We start from the raw sequence: 23170 nt of genomic DNA, 5'->3' as shown, positions 1-23170 counted from the left end.
AGCCCTTGAGGAGTGATTTTATTCTTTCTTTTCTCTTTTGGATCTTCTGCAAGTTGGCTTAAAATCCAGTGTATCAATGCATTCATACAAAATGACATTTATTTCACATTGATGTTCTTCCTTCTCTTTAATTTAAAAAAGAGAATAGAAATAAGCAACTAGTATAACAAACCAGGTGAGTTACACAAAAAAATGAAAGTGTCTCCTATCTATTTTCTGACAGATCTCTGCTTAATATCTTATATGTTGCTGAAGCCTAACAGGTCTTGTTACCTCTGCCTTTTTATATATCTGTAACTACACCTCTCTTTCACCACCAGTCACCATGTTGCTTCAAGGCATAACTCCAGGATTCCCCTTCCTAGCATCTCTGTTCCTGTGCATTGTCTTTCAAAATTATATGTTGAATCTCTTTATTTGTCTGTATGCTGCAATCCTAGTCAGAACCACATTATTTCTTGTAGAGAATAGTACTAAGGTGCCTTACTGATGTAATACCATGTTCTTTAATCCTCTTTTCTCAGTTACCACTTCATTGTTTAGATGGTGGCAAGAGACATCTTATTCCAGATTCAAATTAGATCATGTCACTAATGCTTAAAACATGTTAGTTGCTTCTTATTGTTCTTAATATAAAATCCAAACTGCATACCATCTCTTGAAGAGTTAGCCCTGATACAACCTCTATCCCGTTATTCTGTTCCATCTTTTATCATTTTTGCTTACACAGATTCTCTCTCCTTGTGGACCTCATCATGCTTTTTCTTGCCTGGGACTTTTTGCCTATGTTGTTTCTGCTCTTCTCATAGCTATGGACTTTTCATATTCCAGGTCTCAGTTTAAGTGTTACCTTTTCAGTAAAGAAAACTTCAATACTCATTTTTTCTAAAATAGGTCTATTTCTCTCCCCCAGATTCCCAGGCTTATTACCTCTTTCCTTGTCCTCATAAATCTTAACATCTTTTCTGTTTATTTGGGGTTTTTTTCCATGTCCTCTAGAATGTTTGTCACAGGCCTTATGTAACTTGCTCTCTTTTTTGTTTGTAGACTCTAACAACTGATTCCTGGCATTGAGCAAGTATGTCATAAGTAGTTATTATAGGAATGAGCAAAATTTTTTCTCTCTTGATATTTTTATTTAAGGCCAGACAAATCACATTGTTTAATCACCTTCACTCCCTGTCCTTTTATTGATTTTAATTGATTTCCTATCACTTTTAATCTTTCTCTCAGATTTTCCATGGATACTTATTGAACTTTCAGAAGAAGTTAGCAGCTTTTTGTATGTTTTTATTGGTATATATTCCTAGTAATTTAGAAATTTAAATATAGTTTAAAATGCTGAATTATGATAAGAATAGTTCCAGTTTAGCTCAAGATATTGAGGTAAATTTTTTCTGTAGTCAGGCAGTCAAATATAATCTTCAGTTTTTGAAGAATTCTCATTTCTCTGCTATGTGCTTTGGAAAATTGCAAGTAACACATGATATAACTTCTTTGTGATGAAATTTCAGTTATAAATGGAAAGAGAAATGTGCCCTGAAATGTGTGTTTTTGGAACTGAGGAAATTTTAAGGAAAGAAACCTTTACTACAGACCTTAGGAACTGAAAAAGTTTTCATTGTGTAGGTGCAACCTTAAGGAATGGGAAAGGAGAGCAAGTACCGAATGAAAATGACCAAATTTTTTTACCTTTCCCATTCTTCCTCCCACTCCTCAATCTCTTTCCTGTATTCCACTGTTCTCCATTCTATTTTAATGAGATTCTGTTTTAAAATTTCTTATTTCTCTCTAGCATAAAAGAGAAGACTTTTGATCCTCAGCTTTATGAGCCTGGCTTATTTCACTTAGCATGATATTCTCCATTTCCATCTATTTAGTAGCAAATGATGTATAACTTTATTCTAATTTATGGCGGAGTAAAACTTCATTATGTACATACACTATATTTTCTGTATCAATTAGTCTATTAATCTATTTTCTTTTTCCATTTGAAACTCAATTGCACACCTTTTTTTAAATCAAACAATAGTTTTGATTTTTATCAAAATCAATCTATTACTTACACCTTAAATGTCCTTTCCTTTTAGAAATGTTAACTGATATTGCAAAATTAGGTTTGGTCCTTTCTCTATAATCTGACAAAATTCAAAGAATTATGTATAACATATAATTCTTCATGGTATAATATTAAACAAAAATAGCAGCTAAACAGAATGAGGAACACCTAGCCTGGTTCCATAACTTGGCTTTAATGAACTGTGGTGATATAAATATTGATGTGCTATATAACTGTATGCTGATTTTAGTTCTGTTGGATAAATACCACGGAGTAGGATAGCTGGGTCATAGCTCTTCAGAGTGGTTATATTAATTTGAAGTCCCACCAGCAATTCATGAGTGTACCCCCCCACACACACACACACATCCTTGCCAGCATTTTTCCTTAATTGTATTTGCAACAGATTATTTTGAAAATCTTGAATTTTAAGAACACAACTGTTTGGTATTGAATATTAGTATTTGGTTCCATTAGTATATTCATATTAATATAATATTAAAGTTAACCATTTAATCACTAACATCATTACTCAAGCCTTCAAAATGAGAACAGAAATTTTTGACATGATGATTTTGAAAAATTGTTACCAGATTTGAGTGCTACCTAAAGAGATAAAGGAATATTTTTGTATTAGTCATTCATTGAAATTTAGAGGCAAAAATATTGTTACTTAATTCTGTGTTCTTGACTTTGTGTGTTTGTTTTTTTAGTCTAATTCAACTAGTGGCATATTAATAAATATGTACAAAAATATTATTTTTCACTGTAAGAATAAGAATAGTTGGGCATAAATGAGAGTGTATTGTAAAAATCCAGCCACTAACTAATATCACTTATTGCTATACATTATCACTCTGCTTAGCTGCTATTTTTCTTTAATATTATACCACTAAGAATTATATGTTATACATAATTCTTTGAATTTTATCAGATAATAGAGAAAGGACCAAATCTAATTTTGCAAAATCAGTTAACATTTCTAAGAGGAAAGGACATTTAAGGTGGAAGTAGTAGTTTGATTTTTAATAAAAATAAAAACCTTTTATTTATTAAAAACGGTGTACAATTGAGTTTCAGATTGTGTAACCTTTGCATCTTTCCACATTTTTTTTTATCCATTCGTCTATTGAAGGGCATCTAGGTTGGTTCCACAGTCTAGCTATTGTGAATTGTGCTGCTATGAACATCGATGTGGCAGTATCCCTGTAGTACGCTCTTTTAAGGTCTTCAGGGAATAGTCCGAGAAGGACAATAGCTGGGTCAAATGGTGGTTCCATTCCCAGCTTTCCCAGGAATCTCCATACTGCTTTCCAAATTGGCCTCACCAGTTTGCAGTCCCACCTGCAATGTACAAGAGTACCCTTTTCCCCACATCCTCGCCAGCACTTGTTGTTGTTTGACTTCATACTGGCTGCCAATCTTACTGGAGTGAGATGGTATCTGAGGGTGGTTTTGATTTGCATTTCTCTGACTGCTAGAGATGGTGAGCATTTTTTCATGTACTTGTTGATTGATTGTATGTCCCCCTCTGAGAAGTGTCTGTTCAGGTCCTTGGCCCATTTGTTGATTGGGTTATTTGTTATCTTATTGTTTAATTTTTTGAGTTCTTTTTATATTTTAGATATTGGGCTCTATCTGAAGTGTGAGGGGTAAAAATTTGTTCCCATGATGTAGGGTCCCTATTTACCTCTCTTATTGTTTCTCTTGCTGAGAAAAAACTTTTTAGTTTAAGTGGGTCCCATTTGTTTATTCTTGTTATTAACTCTTATGCTATGGGCATCCTATTAAGGAATTTGGAGCCCGACCCCACAATATGTAGATCGGAGCCAAGTTTTTCTTCTATCAGGTGCAGAGTCTCTGATTTGATATCAAGCTCTTTGATCCATTTTGAGTTAACTTTTGTGCATGGCGAGAGAAAGGGATTCAGTTTCATTTTGTTGCATATGGATTTCCAGTTTTCCCAGCACCATTTGTTGAAGCTGCTATCTTTCCTCCATTGCATGCTTTTAGCCCCTTTATCAAATATAAGAAAGTTCTAATTTTGTGGATTGGTTTCTGTGTCCTCTATTCTGTACCATTGGTCCACCTGCCTGTTTTGGTACCAGTACCATGCTGTTTTTGTTACTATTGCTCTATAGTACAATTTGAAATCTGGTATCGCTATACCTCCAGATTCACACTTCCTGCTTAGAATTGCTTTTGCTCTTCTGGGTCTTTTGTTTTTCCATATGAATTTCATGATTGCTTTATCTATTTCTACAAGAAATGCTGTTGGGATTTTGATTGGCATTGCATTACACCTGTAGAGAACTTTAGGTAATATCGCCATTTTGATGATGTTAGTTCTGCCTATCCATGAACAGGGTATATTTTTCCATCTTCTAAGATCTTCTTCTATCTCTCTCTTAAGGGTTCTGTAGTTTTCATTGTATAAATCTTTCACCTCTTTTGTTAGGTTGATTCCCAAGTATTTTATTTTTTTTGAGGATATTGTGAATGGAGTGGTTGTCCTCATTTCCATTTCAGAGGATTTGTCGCTGATATACAGGAATTCCTTTGATTTATGCGTGTTGATTTTATATCCTGCCACTTTGCTGAATTCATTTATTAGTTCTAGTAGTTTCTTTGTAGACCCTTTTGGATCTTCTAGGTATAGAATCATATCGCCCGCAAATAGTGATAATTTAAGTTCTTCTTTTCCTATTTTTATGCCTTTAATTTCTTTCGTCTGTCTAATTGCTCTGGCCGGTGTTTCGAGAACTATGTTGAACAGAAGTGGTGAGAGAGGGCATCCCTGTCTTGTTCCAGATTTTAGAGGGAATGCCTTCAGTTTTTCTCCATTTAGAATGATGCTAGCCTGAGGCTTAGCATATATAGCTTTTACAATGTTGAGGTAAGTTCCTGTTATCCCTAGTTTTTCTAGTGTTCTGAACATAAAGGGATGCTGTACTTTGTCAAATGCTTTTTCTGCATCTATCGAGATGATCATATGGTTCTTATCTTTAAGTCTATTGATGTGGTGAATAACATTTATTGATTTCCGTATATTGAACCAGCCTTGCATGCCAGGGATGAATCCTACTTGATCATGGTGCACAATTTTTTTTATATGCTTTTGCATTCGATTCGCCAGGATTTTATTGAGAATTTTTGCATCTAAGTTCATTAGAGATATTGGTCTGTAGTTTTCTTTCTTTGAAGTGTCTTTGTCTGGTTTCGGGATCAGGGTGATGTTGGCCTCATAGAATGAATTTGGAAGAGCTCCTTCTTTTTCTATTTCTTGAAATAGCTTGAAAAGTATTGGTATTAATTCTTCTTTGAAGGTTTTGTAAAACTCCGCTGTATACCCATTCAGTCCAGGGCTTTTCTTGGTTGGTAGTCTTTTGATGGCTTCTTCTATTTCTTCCTTTGTTATTGGTCTGTTTAAATTGTGTGTGTCTTCCTGACTCAATCTGGGCAGATCATATGACTTAAGAAATTTATCGATATCTTCACTATCTTCTATTTTATTGGAATATAGGGTTTCAAAATACTTTCTAATTATCTTCTGTATTTCTGTGGTGTCTGTTGTGATATTGCCTTTTTCATCCCGTATGTTAGTGATTTGAATTCTCTCTCTTCTTCTCTTTGTTAGCGTGGCTAAGGGTCTGTCGATGTTATTTATTTTTTCAAAGAACCAACTTTTAGTTTTATCAATTTTTTCAATGGTTTTTTTTTCGTTTAAATTTTGTTGATGTCCGCTCTGATTTTAATTATTTCTTGTCTTCTACTACATTTGCTGTTGTTTTGATCTTCCTTTTCTAGGGTTTTGAGATGAAGTGTGAGTTCATTTATTTGTTGGTTTTTTCTTTTTTTGAGGAGTGAACTCCAGGAAATGAATTTCCCTCTTAAAACTGCTTTCATTGTGCCCCATAGATTCCGGTATGTTGTGTCTGTATTGTCGTTTATCTCTAAGAATTTTTTGATTTCCTCCTTTATGTCCTCTGTAACCCATTGATCATTCAGTAACATATTGTTCATTTTCCAGGTGATGCAGGATTTTTCCTTCCTTTCTTTATCATTGATTTCCAGTTTCATTCCATTATTATCAGATAAAGTGCATGGTATTATCTCCACACCTTTATATTTACTAAGAGTTGCCCTATGGCATAGTATATGGTCTGTCTTTGAGTAAGATCCATGTGCTGCTGAGAAGAACGTGTATCCACTTGATGATGGTTGATATATTCTATATATGTCGGTTAAGTCTAGGTTATTGATTGTGTTATTGAGTTCTATAGTTTCTTTATTCAGCTTTTGTCTGGAGGATCTGTCTAATGGAGAGAGCGTTGTGTTGAAGTCACCCATAATTATTGTGTTGTAGTCTATTTGACTCTTGAACTTGAGGAGAATTTGTTTTATGTACGTTGCAGCACCATTATTTGGTGCATACATATTGATAATTGTTATGTCTTGTTGGTGGATGGTTCCTTTTAACAGTATATAGTGTCCTTCTTTATCCCTTTTGATTAACTTAGGTTTGAAGTTGATTTTATTCGATATGAGTATGGCTACTCTTGCTTGCTTCCGAGGGCCATGTGAGTGGTATGATTTTTCCCATCCATTCACCTTCAGCCTGTGTATGTCTTTTCCTATCATATGAGTCTCCTGAAGGCAGCATATTGTTGGATCTGTTTTTTTAATCCAGGTTAGTAGCCTATGTCTCTTGATTGGTGAATTTAAGCCATTAACATTTAAGGTTACTATTGAAATATGGTTTGTACTTCCAGTCATGTTTACTTATTTATTTATTTTAGTTTGGCTAGTTTTTCCTCTTCGGTTATGTTTCTCCCCCTTTACTGAGATACCTCCCACTGTTAGTTTTGGGTGCTATTTTTCAATTCCTCTTCTTGTTGTATTTTGCTCAAAATGCCTTGCAGTGCTGGTTTTCTGGCTGTGAATTCTTTTAACTTTTGTTTATCGTGAAATATTTTAATTTCATTGTCAAATCTGAAGCTTAATTTTGCTGGATACAGTATTTTTGATTGGAATCCATTATTTTTCAGCGTTTGAAATACGTTGTTCCAGGATCTTCTCGCTTTCAACATCTGTGATGAAAAATCAGCCGTTAACCTAATTGGTTTACCCCTGAATGTAATCTGCCTCCTTTCTCTCGTAGCTTTTAATTTTCTCTCCTTGTTCTGTATGTTGGATATCTTCATAATTATGTCTCTTGGAGTTGGTCTGTTACGGTTTTGAATGTTTGGGGTCCTGTAGGCTTCCAGGATTTGGCAATCCATTCCATCTTTCATATCTGGGAAGTTTTCTAGGATTATTTCATTTAATAGGTTGTCCATTCCTTTGGTTTGAACTTCTATACCTTCTTCTATTCCAATGACTCTCAAGTTTGGTTTTTTTATGACATCCCATATCTCTTGGATAGATTGCTTGTGAGTTTTAAGCATCCTTTCTGTGTTGACTATATTCTTTTCAAGTTGATAAACTTTGTCTTCATTATCTTATGTTCTGACTTCTACTTGTACTAGTCTATTTGTAATATTCTCGTTTGAGTTTTTAATTTGGTTTATGGTTTCCTGCATTTCTAGGATTACTGTTTGATTTTTTTTAAAAATGTCTATCTCCTGGTAGAGCTCATTTTTTACCATTTGAATTTGTTTGTTTAATTCGTTTTCAAAATATACTTTCATTGCTTGGACTTGCTGTCTCATTTCTTCTCTAATATTCCGTTCCATCTGAGTTAGGTATGCCTTGAGTTCTTTCTCTGTCCATTTTTCTGATGCCTCTAGGTCCTCCTGTAGATTTAAGTTGTCCTGCATTGTTTGTAATCCTTTTTTCCCTTGTTTTTTCATGTTGTTCACGTTATTTTCCAGCTCTGTTTGACTGCTGTGTTTCTGCTTTCTCCTATAAATTTGTTTTGGTTTTGTACATCTCTGTTGTCTCTCCTTTGTGGTGAGAGTCTATGCCTAGAAATGTTGGGCTTTATTGTACTTTAAAGCTGGTTCATTCAATTCATAAAAGGCTTCTGGATTCTGTATGCATATAGTGATTTGTTGTCTGTTCTTAGAACTTTATGTGTAGGTTAGGTGCTATGATGGTATGAGGGTTCCTATGTCTTGGCTACTTTAGAAGGTTGCTCTCCTGAAGGGGGATACCAACAGGTGATTGGATCAGGGTGTTGGTAGTAGCTAGGTATCTAGGAGCCATATAGACAGCCTCAAAACATTCACCTATTTGCATTTAGACAGTTACACGTAATGGAAGACGTAATGCTTGGGATGAAAGTTGGGGGGTAGGGGAAGGTAGGTGCTCTTAAAAACGAAGAAGGAGAGAGATAGATAGATTAGAGGAGAATGGAAAGAACAAAAAACTTGAAACAGGAAAGAAAGAAAGAAGGAAAAGGGGAGAAAAGAACAAAGAGAGAAAAGAAAAAAAAATTGAAGTCTTAGAGATCCATTTTCTTCTCTTCCAGTAGGCGGAGCTGTGCCCTCCGAGCCGAGCTTCTGCCCTCTATGTGCCGATAGCAATCCCTGTAAGGCGGCTCCTGGGAGTCTCTCAATCCTGTTAGTCCAGAGCCATTTCACTTCTCTGGCCCCTCCCCCGCTTCCTCCTGCCAGCCAGCCAGCCAGGTCCTGTTCACCGGAGGCAGTTCCCCAAAGATCTGGTAACACTTGCAGCCCCACCGCGTGTCCTATTTCCCTAACGACTGAGCACTCTCTCTGTCATTCATCTAAGCCCCAGTGCTGTGGTGCAGTGATCTGGGGACCAACAGTTTAATTTTTCCGGACCCCTTTGGTGGACATGACCCCGGAAACTGGCGGCTAAGACCTTGGGTGTGGCTGCTGTGGTAAGGGGAGTTGGGGATCGGGAATCCCCTCTGCTTCCCTACAGACACGCCCCCGGCGAGATTCCCGAGGTTTCCTGGCTGCTTGTATCTGGAGGGGGTGGGAGTCACACACCTGCTAAAGTGGATTCCGCTGGGAAGGAATTCCGTCGGCCGACCTGTTCCTAGAGTCCCTGCGCTGGTCCTGCTGAGCTGCGCCTCAGAGGCTAGCTGCCCAGTCGTGGGGGCTGCTGGCGGGCGGCCGACGGGCGAGTCTCGCGGGCAGCGGCTGGCGGGTCAGGACTTCCACGGGTTCTTTAGCACTGAGCCAGAGCAGTTTGTCTGCGAGATGCGGGTGAATGGGAGCCTGAATTCGGCCCCTACGGGCTCAGTGTGTGTTCTGAGAGGCCCAGACTGTTCGCCCCAGATCCACATTAACTCAGCAATGCCTAGTGATCTTGAGCCAACAGCATTTAGACGATATAATACTCCCTATGCCCGCGCAGCTGGAGAGGTCATAGACTTGATACCTCCGTGCCCGCCGCCATGTTGGATCCGCCCGAGCAGATTTTTAGTAAGAGTAAAATATAACATTTGATTTTACTACAAAATCTGCTTTCTATGTTCATCTTTTTGTTAACATGAAAATTACTTTGATACAGACATTATTACCGTATATACATGTATGATTACGTTACTAGAATGACTTTGCACCATGTATAGCCAGAGGAATGAGAAGTTGTGCTCCATTGGTGTACAAGATGTCAAAATAAATTATTTAATTCTACTGTAAAATAAATTAATTAATTTAAAAATCTCTTTATCATATTGGTTCTATAGATAAGGTTTTGTTATCTGAAAATTTCACATGTGGGAAGGTCCGTTTTCTTTTATTGAAGTATTATTTTCGTACTGAGAAATGAATAAATTTAGTTACAACTTAATGAATTTCACAAATGCATTCTCTATGTAGTCAATAAATAGAACATCATACTCAAGTCCACCTTCCAGTTACGAATACCTTGAATATTGTGAAAAACTGTAATTCTATAAGATAAAATGATCAAACAAGACTTTTATAATCTCATATAGAGGTGATATTTTAAGCAAGGAAATAGTCTTGAAATACTTTCTTTATAGTTTTGTGAAATTAAAAGTTATACATCTGTCAAATAATTAATCATTTTTATCCTTAGAATCCCGACCCTTATCAGTTCCTGTGAAAGCCATGTTTAATATATCTGAGGGCTGTAGAAGTCCTGAAGAAAGAATGAAAGAATTTATTGGAATAGTATGGAATGCAGTGAAGAGTCTCACACTACAGGTAAAATAAAATTTATGATATGACTCTAGTTTCTGTAATAGTATTTTTAATTTTTTACATTATTAACATTGGTAAAAATTGTCACACAAGTAACACTCATGTAAACTATCTCATTTCCACAGTTTAGTTGAAAACTGTTGGTACTTTACTTAGTATCAACAAAATTATATGAAACATATGCCGTATAAAAATTTACACATTTTGAGATTCTTCTTTAAAATTTTTTGTTCTTTCTAGTTTTTGTTTTTTTTAAATATTATTAAAGATTTTAAAACTCAGTGCAAAATCACACTTAGTATAACTGATATAGATTATTAATTGGAATTAAATTAACCTAAAAGTGTTATCTAATTGCTTTCTTACCTAATTATAAATTTAAATATGAAAATTATTAGTTATTTCTTTATTTTATTGTTACTAAATTTTCTTATTGATTTTCACTTTGAAATGTGTATCATCTTTTTTAAATTATCCTCCTTCCAGATGATACTTAAACTGGTGAAAATATATTTAATTATATGATAGTCTGATCTCATAGGAATTAGATAAAAGTAATTGAACAGTTGCAAATTACAGGTTTTATATAGAATCTTTCCTCTGTATACAATATGGAAGACCAATGCTAGGGACATCTTTATGAAATTTTATGTGAAACAAACAATAATATACTAACTATTAGGGTTTTTTCGTTCTGCCTAAGATGCAAAAAGTTAAAGAAGAAAATTTTTCCCACCTTAGCAATGAGAGCAAACTATAAGACCTAAAAAGTTACAGTAATTTTCAGCCCTCAAAGCTGACATTTCAAATTTACATTTGACAAGCAAGCCCTAATTTAAGAATCTCAGAAAACACACACATATCGCAATAAATACATGAAAAGAGAACTTTATTTCTACAGAAAAGGGTGTTCTTTTAGCTGGAGAGAAGTAATAACAGATAAAAATCTTGGTTTTACAGGAAGCAATGAAGTATTCCAGAAAGAGTAAACATGTTGGACAGTAACTATTGAGGAAAAATATACACTTGGCTCTCAGTTTCTTTTCCCTTTACTTCCAATTAAATACAGCATTCAAACAACATGTGACTCTTAATCAAAATAAAAGAGCTTTAACAAAAAACTTCATTGCTTAAATGGAATTTCAGTCATTTTCTAAGAGTACTTTGTCTGTGTTATACTCACACTAATCCTAAACATGTGGTGAAATTATCTCTGCCAACACACGGTAAGCTTTGTAGTGTATTCTTCCCTAGGTTAGCTTCTAGGAGAAAATACGGATGGCAAACTTAATAGTAATTTTTTGAAAGTCTGTCTGAGTCCCCATCTAAGCCATACTCAGATTGTTGACCTACAGAGACTGCAGAATAATAAATGCATATTGTTTTTATCTGCCATATTTTTGGTGATTTGTTATACAGCACAGAAAGCTAATGCACACAGATACGGACACATTTTATAGCATAACAGTAATATAGTCAGATTAATTGCTACATTTAAATTCACCTGTAACTAATGCTTTTTATATGTCTCCATTTGTAAAATGACAGTGAGAGTGTGTATTTTAAATAATATTGATACAAGAGCTAGTAACCTGGGTTAGTTCTTTACAGCCTCTCTTTTTCTGAACAGACTGCTCATGAGAAAATTGAAAGAAGAGTACTCTGTCTGAGTAAAGGTGCCTTGTCATTTCTTCACAGTAGCGTTGTTCTGACTCTTTGGTTTGTAGGAATATGCCTTCACAAGTATCAGCTAAGTCTCACCAGTCTCACACCACATGCAGTCTTTTATTGTTAATTATATCTTAATAACTCCTTGTGTTGATTCAAATCTCCTTCTCCCCAGCAACATCCATTAGTGCAGTGATGACAACATATAGGAAAGATCTACATAAATGTGAAAACATCAGTTTCATTTACATTGTGATTATAGAAGCCGGAAATACATATTACTCTAAGGTGGTGCTGAACACATATAGTCAATGTTAGTCTTTCTATAAAACACTGTCTCCTTACCATCTCTTTCATTGTAAATCACTCAACTTCCACTCCCATACCCATAATTATCCCTTCAAGGTAGATCTCCTATGCTTCATGTAGCTTAATAACATATAGTTTTTCTTTTGCTAACATCTTTATTGTCAGTGGAAACCCATTACTGATGAAAATGAGAATACTTCATGGCAGTTCTACCAGTCACATATTCTTTCTCAATTTGATCAAACTCAATCTGTATTCTTAGCTTGCTCCAGTCTGTACTTATAAGAAAGTAAACCTTGCCTATTTGTTTCTCCACAATGCCTCCCAGAATCTTATGTGCTCCTATAGGTGCTTTGGATATTTTGTATGTGTTAAATTGCCAATAAAATAAGTAATTTTTATTTCTGATCCATATTTCACAAATCTTGTTATATATTATTTTAGTAATTCTCTACTAAAAGTAATCTGTGATGTATTTAGTATTCAAGACAATTTAAATATTGAATTAATGAGTTAGTAGTTCTAAACATGAGTAAATTAAGAGGACATCTTTCTACTGTAATGATGTAACAGGGAGCTTATCTGATCATAGTACAATTTGAAATTGTAAGTTATGGCTTGACACAAATAATATTTCATGACAGAAAGGAATAATTCAAATATTATTGGATCACTCCCTGGTGCTTTTCCTTATAACTCAGGCGTTTTCTAGCACACTAAGCTTGATGTGTGTAAGATTAGTAGTATTTTTTGCTAAATTGGGACTTACAAATTCTACTAGGAAAAACATACTTTGCCTCTTTCCAGAGACTTTTTTGATGATTAATACACTTTCATAGAAAACTTTTCTCTTTAATTTTGGTTTTTAAACATATATAAATTGCTTTCTTTTGATTTTAGTATGTAGCTTTTCTAAGTTGCATATCTTCTTTTTTTCTTCTGTACAGTTTTCCTGCTCTGTTCTAGTAGAAGTGTTTTGATAGAAAAATATTGGAAAACAAATTTAGCCTACATTCATTTGTATACCCACACATACACAATGTATTTATATATTTGATACTTACATATGTGAAGTTTTACTATGATGGGACTATACAGATCTTTTGGATCTTATGTGTCTTTCAAATTAATTACTTGTACACTTCTCAGTGGTAGCCCTGAGGAGGTAGAATGTAATATGAGAAATTTCTAGAAAGTAGTATGCTGCTAAATATAATCTTGGCTTTCTGAAGTTCTGTATGTCCTTTGTGATAATTATTAGAGTTATAAAATATTCCTGTTGAAATAGAAGTACCCAAGAATAAAGAACATGTTAATCTTTTAACACTCTAGTATAAACTTATTATTTAAAAAAGCAATTTGATTAATAATACATCACAGTATGTAATCTTTCTCTCCATTTATTATTCCTTTCATTAATTTGTATATTCAGCTCCTGCTTTCTGTTATGTGTCTTATTATATGTTCAGGAGACAAAATAAACATTAGTTCTTGTGGTCTAGCAGGAAAAAACCCATGTGCCCAGATATGAAATATCATGGGTGGAACACCTCTTTTTTAATTAAATTATTTATTTATCCTAATTTGTTATACATAATGGCAGAATGCAATTCATTTCATATTACACATAAAGAGCACAATTTTTCAAGTTACTGACTGTACACAAAGTACTTTCACACCATTCGTGTCTTCATACATGTACTTAGGGTAATGATGTCTAAGTCATTCCACCATCATTCTTACCCCCTTGCCTCCTCCCTTCCCCTCCCTCCCCTCCCTCCCTTTTTGCCCTATCTAAAATTCCTCCATTCCTCCCATGCACACAACTATAGCCATTATGAGTCAGCATCCTCATATCAAAGGAAACATTTGGCCTTTGGTTTTGGGGGATTGGCTTTCTTCACTTAGCATTATATTCTCCAACTTCATCCATTTAGCTGCAAATGCCATGAATTTATTCTCTTTTAATGCTGAGTAATGTTCCATTATGTATATATACCAAAATTTCCCTATCCATTCATCTACTGAAGGGCATCTAGGTTGGTTCCACTTAAACTTTTGAGAATTGTGGTGCTGTAAACATTGATGTGGCTGTGTCCCTGTAGTATGCTGTTTTTAAGTCTTTGGGTATAGACCAAGGAGTGGTATATCTGGGTCAAATGGAGGTTCCATTCCAAGTTTCCAAGGAATCCCCATACTGCTTTCTAGATTGGCTGCACCAATTTGCAGTCCCACGAGCAATGTATGAGTTTGTCTTTTCCCCTACATCCTTGCCAACATTTATTTTTGTTTGTATTCTTGTTAGCTGCCATTCTGATTGGAATGAGATGAAATCTTAGAGAAGTTTTAATTTGCATTTCTCTAATTACTAGAAATGTTGAACATTTTTTTCATATGTTTATTGGTTGATTGTATATCCTTTTCTGAGAAGTGTCTGTTAAGTTCCTTGGCCCATTTATTGATTGGGTTATTCGGTGGTTTGTTTGTTTGTTTGTTTGTTTTTTTGGTGTTAAGATTTTTGAGTGCTTTATAAATCCTAGAGATTAGTGCTCTATGTGATGTGCTTGTGGTAAAGGTTTGCTCCCATTCAGTAGGCTCTCTATTCACCTCACTGATTGTTTCTTTGGCTGAAAAGAAGCTTTTTAGTTTGAATTCATCCCATTTATTGATTTTTGGTTTTAAGTTTTGCGTTATAGGAGTCTTATTAATAATTTTTGGACCTAATCCGACATGATAGAGATTTTGCGTACTTTTTCTTCCATTAGGAGCAAGGTCTCTGGTTTAATTCCTAGGTCCTTGATCCACTTTGAGTTGAGTTTTGTGCATGGTGAGAGAGAGAGGTTTAATTTCATTTTGTTACTTGTGGATGTCCAGTTTTCCCAGCACCATTTGTTGAAGAGGCTATCTTTTCTCCAGTATCATTTTTGGCGCCTTTGTCTACTATAAGATGATAACTATAGTTATGTGGGCTAAATTCTGTGTCCTCTATTCTGTACCATTTGTCTACAGTTCTATTTTGGTGCCAATACCAACAGTTTTGAGATCTGGAATAGTGATGCCACTAGCTTTACTCTTCTTGCTAAGGATTGCTTTGGCTATTCTTGGTCCCCTATTTTTCCACTTGAATTTCCTGATTGCTTTTTCTATTTCTATAAGGAATGTCATTGGAATTTTGATTGGGATCGCATTGAATCTGTATAGTGCTTTTGGTGGTATGGTCATTTTGATAATATTAATTCTGCATATCCAAGAACAAGGTAGATCTTTCCATTTTGTAAGGTCTTCTTTAATTTCTTTCTGTAGCGTGTTGTAGTTTTCATTGTAGAGGTCTTTCACATCTTTTGTTAAATTTATTCACAATATACTGTTTTCTTGGGGAAAAAAGAGATATAAAGTAGATTCTGATTAAATAATTAAAATCTAGACTCAAACATTCTTGAGTTTTTGGAAAAATACTGACCATTTTCCAAGATGTTTCGTGAAACAAAATGTAAAACAGAAAAACATGAAGGTGTCATCAGATAAAACAATATCATAACTTAAAGTCATCAAAGGATTATTCTTTCAGTTGGAAGTTTGAACAAGTGAACGTGTTTGGGATCAGAGTTCATTTGGGGGCCAAAGTTGGTAATTACTAAGAATATTCTCTTCCACTAAAGATCGAAAAACTTGTATAAAGATATTAGCAATATTTGCTATAAACTGTTTTTAAGAGAGAAGATGGAACTTTCATACTTAATTATAATGGATTATTTTATAATAATACATGTGGTCTTAAGATAGTCTTTTTTATGTGAATTTTGTTTGGATGGCTTTTAACAATAGATTGTCATTAATTCATTCTTTGCAATTATTCTCTATCTACTCATCAGCAAAAATCCTATCTGTTAAACTCAAAAGGCTACATAGTTATTCTACAGACCTATAATAAGCAGTGCCATGAAGTTGATAAAATTAAAATGTTCTGGCCTTGAATTCTAAAGAAAGAAGAATATTTTATTTCTTCTTGCCAGGCTCAGTTTTTCTTTTTTTAAACGTTTGTTTCATTTTTTGGTCGTATACATTGAAGTTCATGTCATTGCCTTACTATTCTGTAGCAGTTTCTGGGTTTTTAGTATTTATTTGTTCATTTGTTTTGGATGTTTAGTAGTCTCCAATCTACCTTGATCTCTTCCTAGTAATTCTGTTATTCTTTTAGGGGACTACTTCCCATATTTTGTGTTATTCTGATTCGTGTGTCAGAGTGACTCAAGCAAAGCACCATAACCAGTTAAGCTTGGCCAATTGAATTCTGTCTCCTAGGAAATTTCTTCTGGAGCCTGACCAGTAATGAAGTAATCATGTTGCTTGCCTGAATTATTTTCAGCATCAAATAGGAGTAGATATTTCAGGCCAGACAGATGAACTATTAGTCATATTAATTATAAAAGCAAGTTTTTTAAACATTTAATGCTGGCAGTTTTGTAGAGACTTACATTCTTATTTATAATCATTGAACAAGTAACAGCCATTGTGTGGTAATTTTTAGAAGGAGGAAGTCTGGAATTGAAATGTAGGAAATTTTTCGTGTCTTCCTTTGACAGATTTTTATGGGAAAAATTTTTTTTATCATAAACTGATTTATAATAATCACTCTGAAAAGTAAGATAACAAAGGTTCATTTTGAGGATTTTAAAATGTAGACCTCAAGATGACTATACTTAGATTTCTTACCCAAAATATTTTCATAATACATTGAAATATTTTCAACTAGGATACATGATTTGGGTTAGTTTTATACACTTGTTGTAGTATAAATGTAATTTTGGAAGCCTCCACAAACATTGATGATCAACAGCATTTTTTAAAAAGTATGTTTAGCAGTAGATGGACACAATACCTTTATTTATTTGTTTGTTTATTTATTTTTATGTGATGCTGAGGATTGAACCCAGTGCCTCACATGTGCTAGTCAAGTGCTTTGCCACTGAACCATAACCCCAGCCCATCAACAGCATTTTTAAATGCACTGCGAACATCTTTTGTAAATCCATGAAGGCCAGGATATTGGATATGACAAATAATAGGTGCTTAGTGTTTGTTTATTGACTATATTTACTTTAAAAATGTTTAGGTGATATGTATCACATTAAATATTTATAGCAATGCCATGATATCCTGAAATTATAGATGAGGAAATGGAAGTCATAGAGATTTGTGAAAGGTTCTGCATCTGGAGTTTTTGAACACATCTGACTGACAAGTCAGTGTTATTAACTACCTTATTAGACCTTGCTTCTATAGAATGAAATTATGAACAACATGCATGAAGCAATTATTTTAATATCTGATGATTGTAATAATCATGTTCACTTATTTAACAATTATTTTTTGAATATTTAGTACAGGCTAGGTACCTGAACAATTACTAATACTATAGAGAGAACAAAATAGCCTAGTAATTTGACTACCTAGAGCTTACTTTCTAATGAGAAATTTTGTAAGGAAATTAATACTGAAAACTCTTATTTTAATCTCTTTGAGAATTGCAATGTGTCTTTTGTTTCTGTATACATGACTTTCACCCTAGTTCATGGTAGATATTAAAAAAATCTTTGAATAAAAGAAAAATATGAATGAACTACAAACTCTGATGTTTATTTTTCTCATTTGAAATTATTCCTTGAAGTGAAATACATTTATATAGACAATATCTTATTTTCTAAAAATTTTGCAAAATATAATTGCCACTAAAATTTCAGATTTTAGGTAAAAAACAATATCTTATTTGGGAATAGAAAACAGTAATGTTATTTACAAGGGTGGAAATATGATACAGCATAAGCAACATTTACAAATGAAGTATTTTTTCATGATGGCCAGTGACTAATTAAGATTTTCTGATTACTGGTTCACAATGTTTCTCAGTGGTAGAGTGCTCAATATTCATGAGACCCTAGGTTCAATTCAAAGTACCAGAAAAAAAAAAAAAAAGAAAGAAAGAAAAAAGAAAAGTAAGAAAAAGAAAACTTTTTGTAATTTGAAATTACAAGTTTGTAATTGAAACTTATCCTCTGCTTTTAAAAACTGGTTTGCAACCCAATTATAGAGCACATAAATCAGGGGGGAAAAAAAGAAAAAGCTGGTTTCCAAACTTCACATATAGGGTGGAGGAGAAACACAATGACATAGGTCTTTTCAACTGGTACATAAACTTTAAACTTTAAGTCAAGTTCTTTTAGTAAAGTAAAAATACCAAATAGTTTTTACTTTATTACTTTATCCTCAGTATGTGATACTTCAGATATGTAGCCCTTGACCTAATAGGAATCAAAATAGAGGTGATTCTACTTCAAAAATTTGTAATAATCCCTTCACTTTAACACATGAATGTGTTCAATATTGGCAAAAGAGCACGTTGCTACCAAAACTGAAACAAGATCCTTGAAACAGAAAGGATGTTGCCATGGAAAAATGAAGTAACACTCAGTGCAGCTGTGATGCATTAATGAATAGGATATTTTTTTAAAAGATCATTTGTGTGTGGTGTGGCTCAGAGGGTCCCAACCAGATGGTTTCCATGAACATGATCTGACCCCCGGCTTGAGGACTTCTTACTGGCAGATTACTTCATTTTCTTTCCCTTGGATTGTCAGATCCTTACATTAATGTAAAATTTACTGCTGCAGATTTATATTCAGTACTATAAATCACTCAAGATTTTACATTAAAACTACTATTTAGACATACAGTTTAACAGTTATTTTAAAAGTGTAAAAAGATTTATATGATAACTTCAGTATATATCATAGATGTAACTTTATAATAATTTTGAACAATTTGGATTATATCTATGTTTTGATTGTTATCATAAAGGGAATCCTGACAACATATATTGTATTTAGAATGTTTATCATTTAGAGTCTTTGCTTAGCTCATGCCAGCATGCTTTTGATTTTATTTATATAGTTCAGATTGTTTAAATTTGATGGAAAAAAAATTGAATTTTGATTTAGTGGAATTTGTAATGTTTTATGGTTTTGAAAAATTTGGCTAATTAAAATTTGTTTCTACAGACACAGATGTGTATGTTTGTAAATTATAGCAAATTAAACCAATGACCTCAAGTTGTTCAGAGCATTTTCAACATAGCATCAGTATCTATATGAATTGTTGAATATTTTATACTTAATATTTTGACTTCTTAATAGAAATTAATAGAATTAATAGAAAATATGCAATTTGTATGCCATTTTAAACCACACAATTTAACATTAATGAAGTATGTTAAAGCATTTAAAAATTTTAAGTGTCTTTTTCTTCACTGAATTCATTAGTTTATCTTTGGCCATATATGTGAAGTAAGCACAAATAGGTTTGCTTATTTATGGGCTGCAAAATTGTTTATCATATCAACGAATTCTAAACCTGTTACATGTAATTATATTCTCACTAAGGAGTGTGTTAACCCTTAGAAAGGGAAATATTACTCTATCTTTAGTTATAGTTTATAAAATAGTGTCTTTGAGACTTCCTAGAGTATCCAAGAATTTATCAAGCAAAAGTATTTCTTATCATAATTTAAGTATCACATTTGAATGCCAAACAGTTTCTAGAAAGTCAGTGTTATAGTTTGTATTTGCTTAACAAATAATGAAAATATGCTAGGCTAGTGAGGCAATTTAATAAAATTTGAGCAACTATTGCTTTGTAAGAGCTAAGACTAATAGATTTTAATCTGTTGCTTCTGAATTAGGAACTCAAACTCATTTTTTGATTTGTGCTTGCATAGTCTTAAGGGCCTTGTGAGGGTTGGAAAGGGAGCATAAAAATTTCATATAAAATCACAATTGAAGTAATAATTTAAGAATGAACTAATCAAGAAAGTGATTTTCAAATCGTCTTCTTTAGACTTATATATCCACTTTATATGGTAAATATGATATACTGTATATACATATATATACTTGAATCTGTGTATATGAAAATAGAAAATACGTGGTATAATTGTATTCTTTTAAAAAAAAATCTATTTATTTATTTATTTTACGTGGTGCTGAGGATTGAACCCAGTGCCTTGCACGTGCCAGGTGAGCACTCTACCACTGAGCCACAGTCCCAGCCCCTATAACTGTGTTCTTTAATGATTGTCTAGAGCTATTAGTTGAATGTTTTAAACATTTTTTCTTATAGTTAATAAACTATAAGAAAAGTAAAAATATTAGGGCCCAATTCATATAGAAATCGTTTTAATTTTGCCTCTCTGTTTGGTGTTAACAGAATATAATGAACTGCAAGAGAAAGAGAATTTTCTCACCTTTTTTGCCAGAACATTTATGTAACTGAATCATGTTTCTTGGAAAGAATTGTAGAAGGGCAGTTTTATTTTCATGTCATTTACTGGGTGCTTTTGATCAAGTTTGTAGCATGAAAATAATAGCCTTTCAAGTGTTTGTTGAGTAAAATATAACTCAATAGAGACATGTAGGACGCATTTTAATTTTTGCTTTGCCTATTTATTCTGATAGCGATATCAGGTTTTCAAGGAATGTTTGGTCTGATACAAAATTTTAATTCTGCTTTGCTTTTCTAGCTTGAAGTTCAGTCTTGTTGTGTCTTCATTCCAAATGATAGCCTGCCTTCTCCAAGTACAATTGTATCTGGTGATATTCCTGGAACTGTAAGAAGTTGGTACCATGGACAAACCAGCATGCCAGGAACACTTGTCCTCTGTTTGCCTCAAATTAAGATTATCAGTGCTGGTCACAAATATATGGAACCTCTTGAGGAAATTCCATTTGTTATCCCACGACCTATTCTGGAAGAAGGTATGTTTAAAAAAAAAAAATCTTCCCAGGATTAATATTTTTTTACTGATATTTTTAGGTTTCTTTTACTTCATCAGTATATATGTAAGTCAGGCTTCTTGTTGAAAGATTTTCTTGACTGATGTCATTTATTGACATTAATACCTTTTAGTCATAGTCAGATATTTATATATAAAATTTAATTGTCTATTAAAGTACCTGTGCAATATAATATAATTGTTAAATTTAACTTGAAGAAAGTTGGTTTTTTTGTGTGTTTGCTGAACTAAGAATTATAAGAGTTGATCTTAATCAAAGCCTCTTGAGTTATGAATGAATATATTATACATGAGTAGTGAAATTAATATTTATATCAAGCATAATATAACTTTAATCATTTATTTACAAAGTAGATGATTGTGCAGTGATTGGAACCATGGTTCTTTTCTCAGTACATTCTTGATTTTTTTTACATTGTAGTGTTTTATGTTGAAAATATATACCCTTTTGAACTTTGACATATTCATTTCAAACAAAATGTGAACCTTAGAAAGTTTTGAGTCACAAAGTAAATAATGTGACTCTATATTTTAATAACAAGGCTCAAATTTTTGACAGTGCTAAATGGGTCAACACCTTGTTCATATTATTAGGGTGTAAATATATGAATCCTGATGTCATTCAAATTATTGTAGGTACTATCTCACTGAAGAGTAGACAGGTTGTGCAATTATTGACTCCAACTTTGTTGTTAATTTCTCTTTCCTTTCTGAAATTTTCATTAAAATCCATTTTTCTCATAAGAAATAAAAAGGATTTACTGCTACATATTAGTGTTGGTCCTTTACAATGTGAATATCATTATCGTAAAAAAATCATAGAATTCTAATAGTTAAAGACAACTTTTTTTTTAAGTTCTTTGTGTGTAGTCCTTGGCTTGATAGAAGGATCCTTTCTCTAATATCTTTGATATACTTCATTCTTTTCTATTTTCTTTTGGATTTTAGGAATTCTATATTACAACAGCTGTTGTATAGAGTATCAAGGTTATATTTATCTTTCGAAGTGAGTTGTGGAATGCTCCCTAATTTTTTTCAAACTCTGCAACTTTTGTAAGATTAAAATAACTGTCCCTGGATTTTTATTAAAATACAACATTAGACATGGAACAGATTTTTAAAATATAATGCAGATGTCATAGAATTATTCTTATTACAGAAATTAGGTATATTTCTAGTTGGGGGATTGCTGGGTAATATGGTGACTCTTATGATTAAGCTTTTGAGAAATTGCCAGTGTTGACCAACTTGTCTGCACCATTTTACAATCACTATGATTATACATTAGGGTTCTAATTTGTCCACATCTTTGTCACCATTTGTAATTATCTGTTTTGTTGCTTTAGTTCTAGCCATCCTAAGTGCTGTGAAGTAGTATCATATGGTTTTGATTTGTATCTTCCTAGTGACTAGTGATTTTGATCATCTTTTTATGTTCTGATTGGTCATTTGTATATCGTTTTATTGAAGTATTTTTTTCTGTTCAAGTTTTGTCCATTTTCAAGTTGTGTTATTTGGCTTTTTAAAGCTATAATAGTTTTTTTTTTTTTTTAATGTCTGGATACTAGACCACTTTGAGGTATATAATTTGCAGTTATTTTCTCCCTTTCTGTGGGTTGTCATTTTAGTTTCTCACTGATTTTTTTAACTGTTTTTGTTTTTTAGTTTTTTTAGTTTCTCACTGATTTTCTTTCTTTCTTTCTTTCTTTCTTTTTAAGTGTTTTTTTTAGTTAGGTGGACACAATGCCTTTATTTTTATGTGGTACCTTCAGCTGCACTAGGGAAATGCTCTTCTACTGAGCCACAGTCCCAGCCCTGATTTTCTTTTCTTTTTTTAAAATTTTTTTCTTTAATATTTATGTTTTAGTCGGAAACAATATCTTTATTTATTTGTTTGTATGTGGTGCTGAGGATTGAACCCAGGGCCTCGCATGTGCTAGGTGAGTGCTCTACCACTGAGACATAACCCCAGCCCCCTAGTATACATTTTTAATTTGTTAAATTAAGTTATCAGTATTATATTATAATATCGTTGTTTAGTTTCACACATATACACACACACACACAGATAAAACTAGTTCAGGGGTTAGAAAACTTTTTCAGTAAAGAATCATAAGGTAAATAAATTTTTCATTTTTTAGTTTC

At 33.3% G+C, this 23170-nt stretch overlaps 1 protein-coding gene across 10 annotated transcripts in view; it reads left to right on the top strand.

Annotated features, from left to right (window-relative positions):
• The window catches only part of Vps13b (vacuolar protein sorting 13 homolog B), a 757361-nt gene that overhangs the window by 342774 nt on the left and 391417 nt on the right, over positions 1 to 23170 (top strand). For 9 of the 10 annotated variants that reach the window (XM_071602212.1, XM_071602213.1, XM_071602214.1 and 6 more), the window contains 2 exons: positions 10079 to 10206; positions 20753 to 20987. In XM_071602212.1, coding sequence (XP_071458313.1) covers positions 10079 to 10206; positions 20753 to 20987 — 363 coding nt within the window. Of the gene's footprint in view, positions 1 to 10078; positions 10207 to 20752; positions 20988 to 23170 lie in introns of those variants that run through there. The other variant, XM_071602218.1, reaches the window with a different exon arrangement.

The sequence above is a fragment of the Marmota flaviventris genome, chromosome 15 (genome assembly GCF_047511675.1).
Source record: "Marmota flaviventris isolate mMarFla1 chromosome 15, mMarFla1.hap1, whole genome shotgun sequence".
Lineage (NCBI taxonomy): Eukaryota > Metazoa > Chordata > Mammalia > Rodentia > Sciuridae > Marmota > Marmota flaviventris.
The sequence above is the reverse complement of the archived record's forward strand: the minus strand, read 5'-3'. Positions and strand labels throughout refer to the sequence as shown.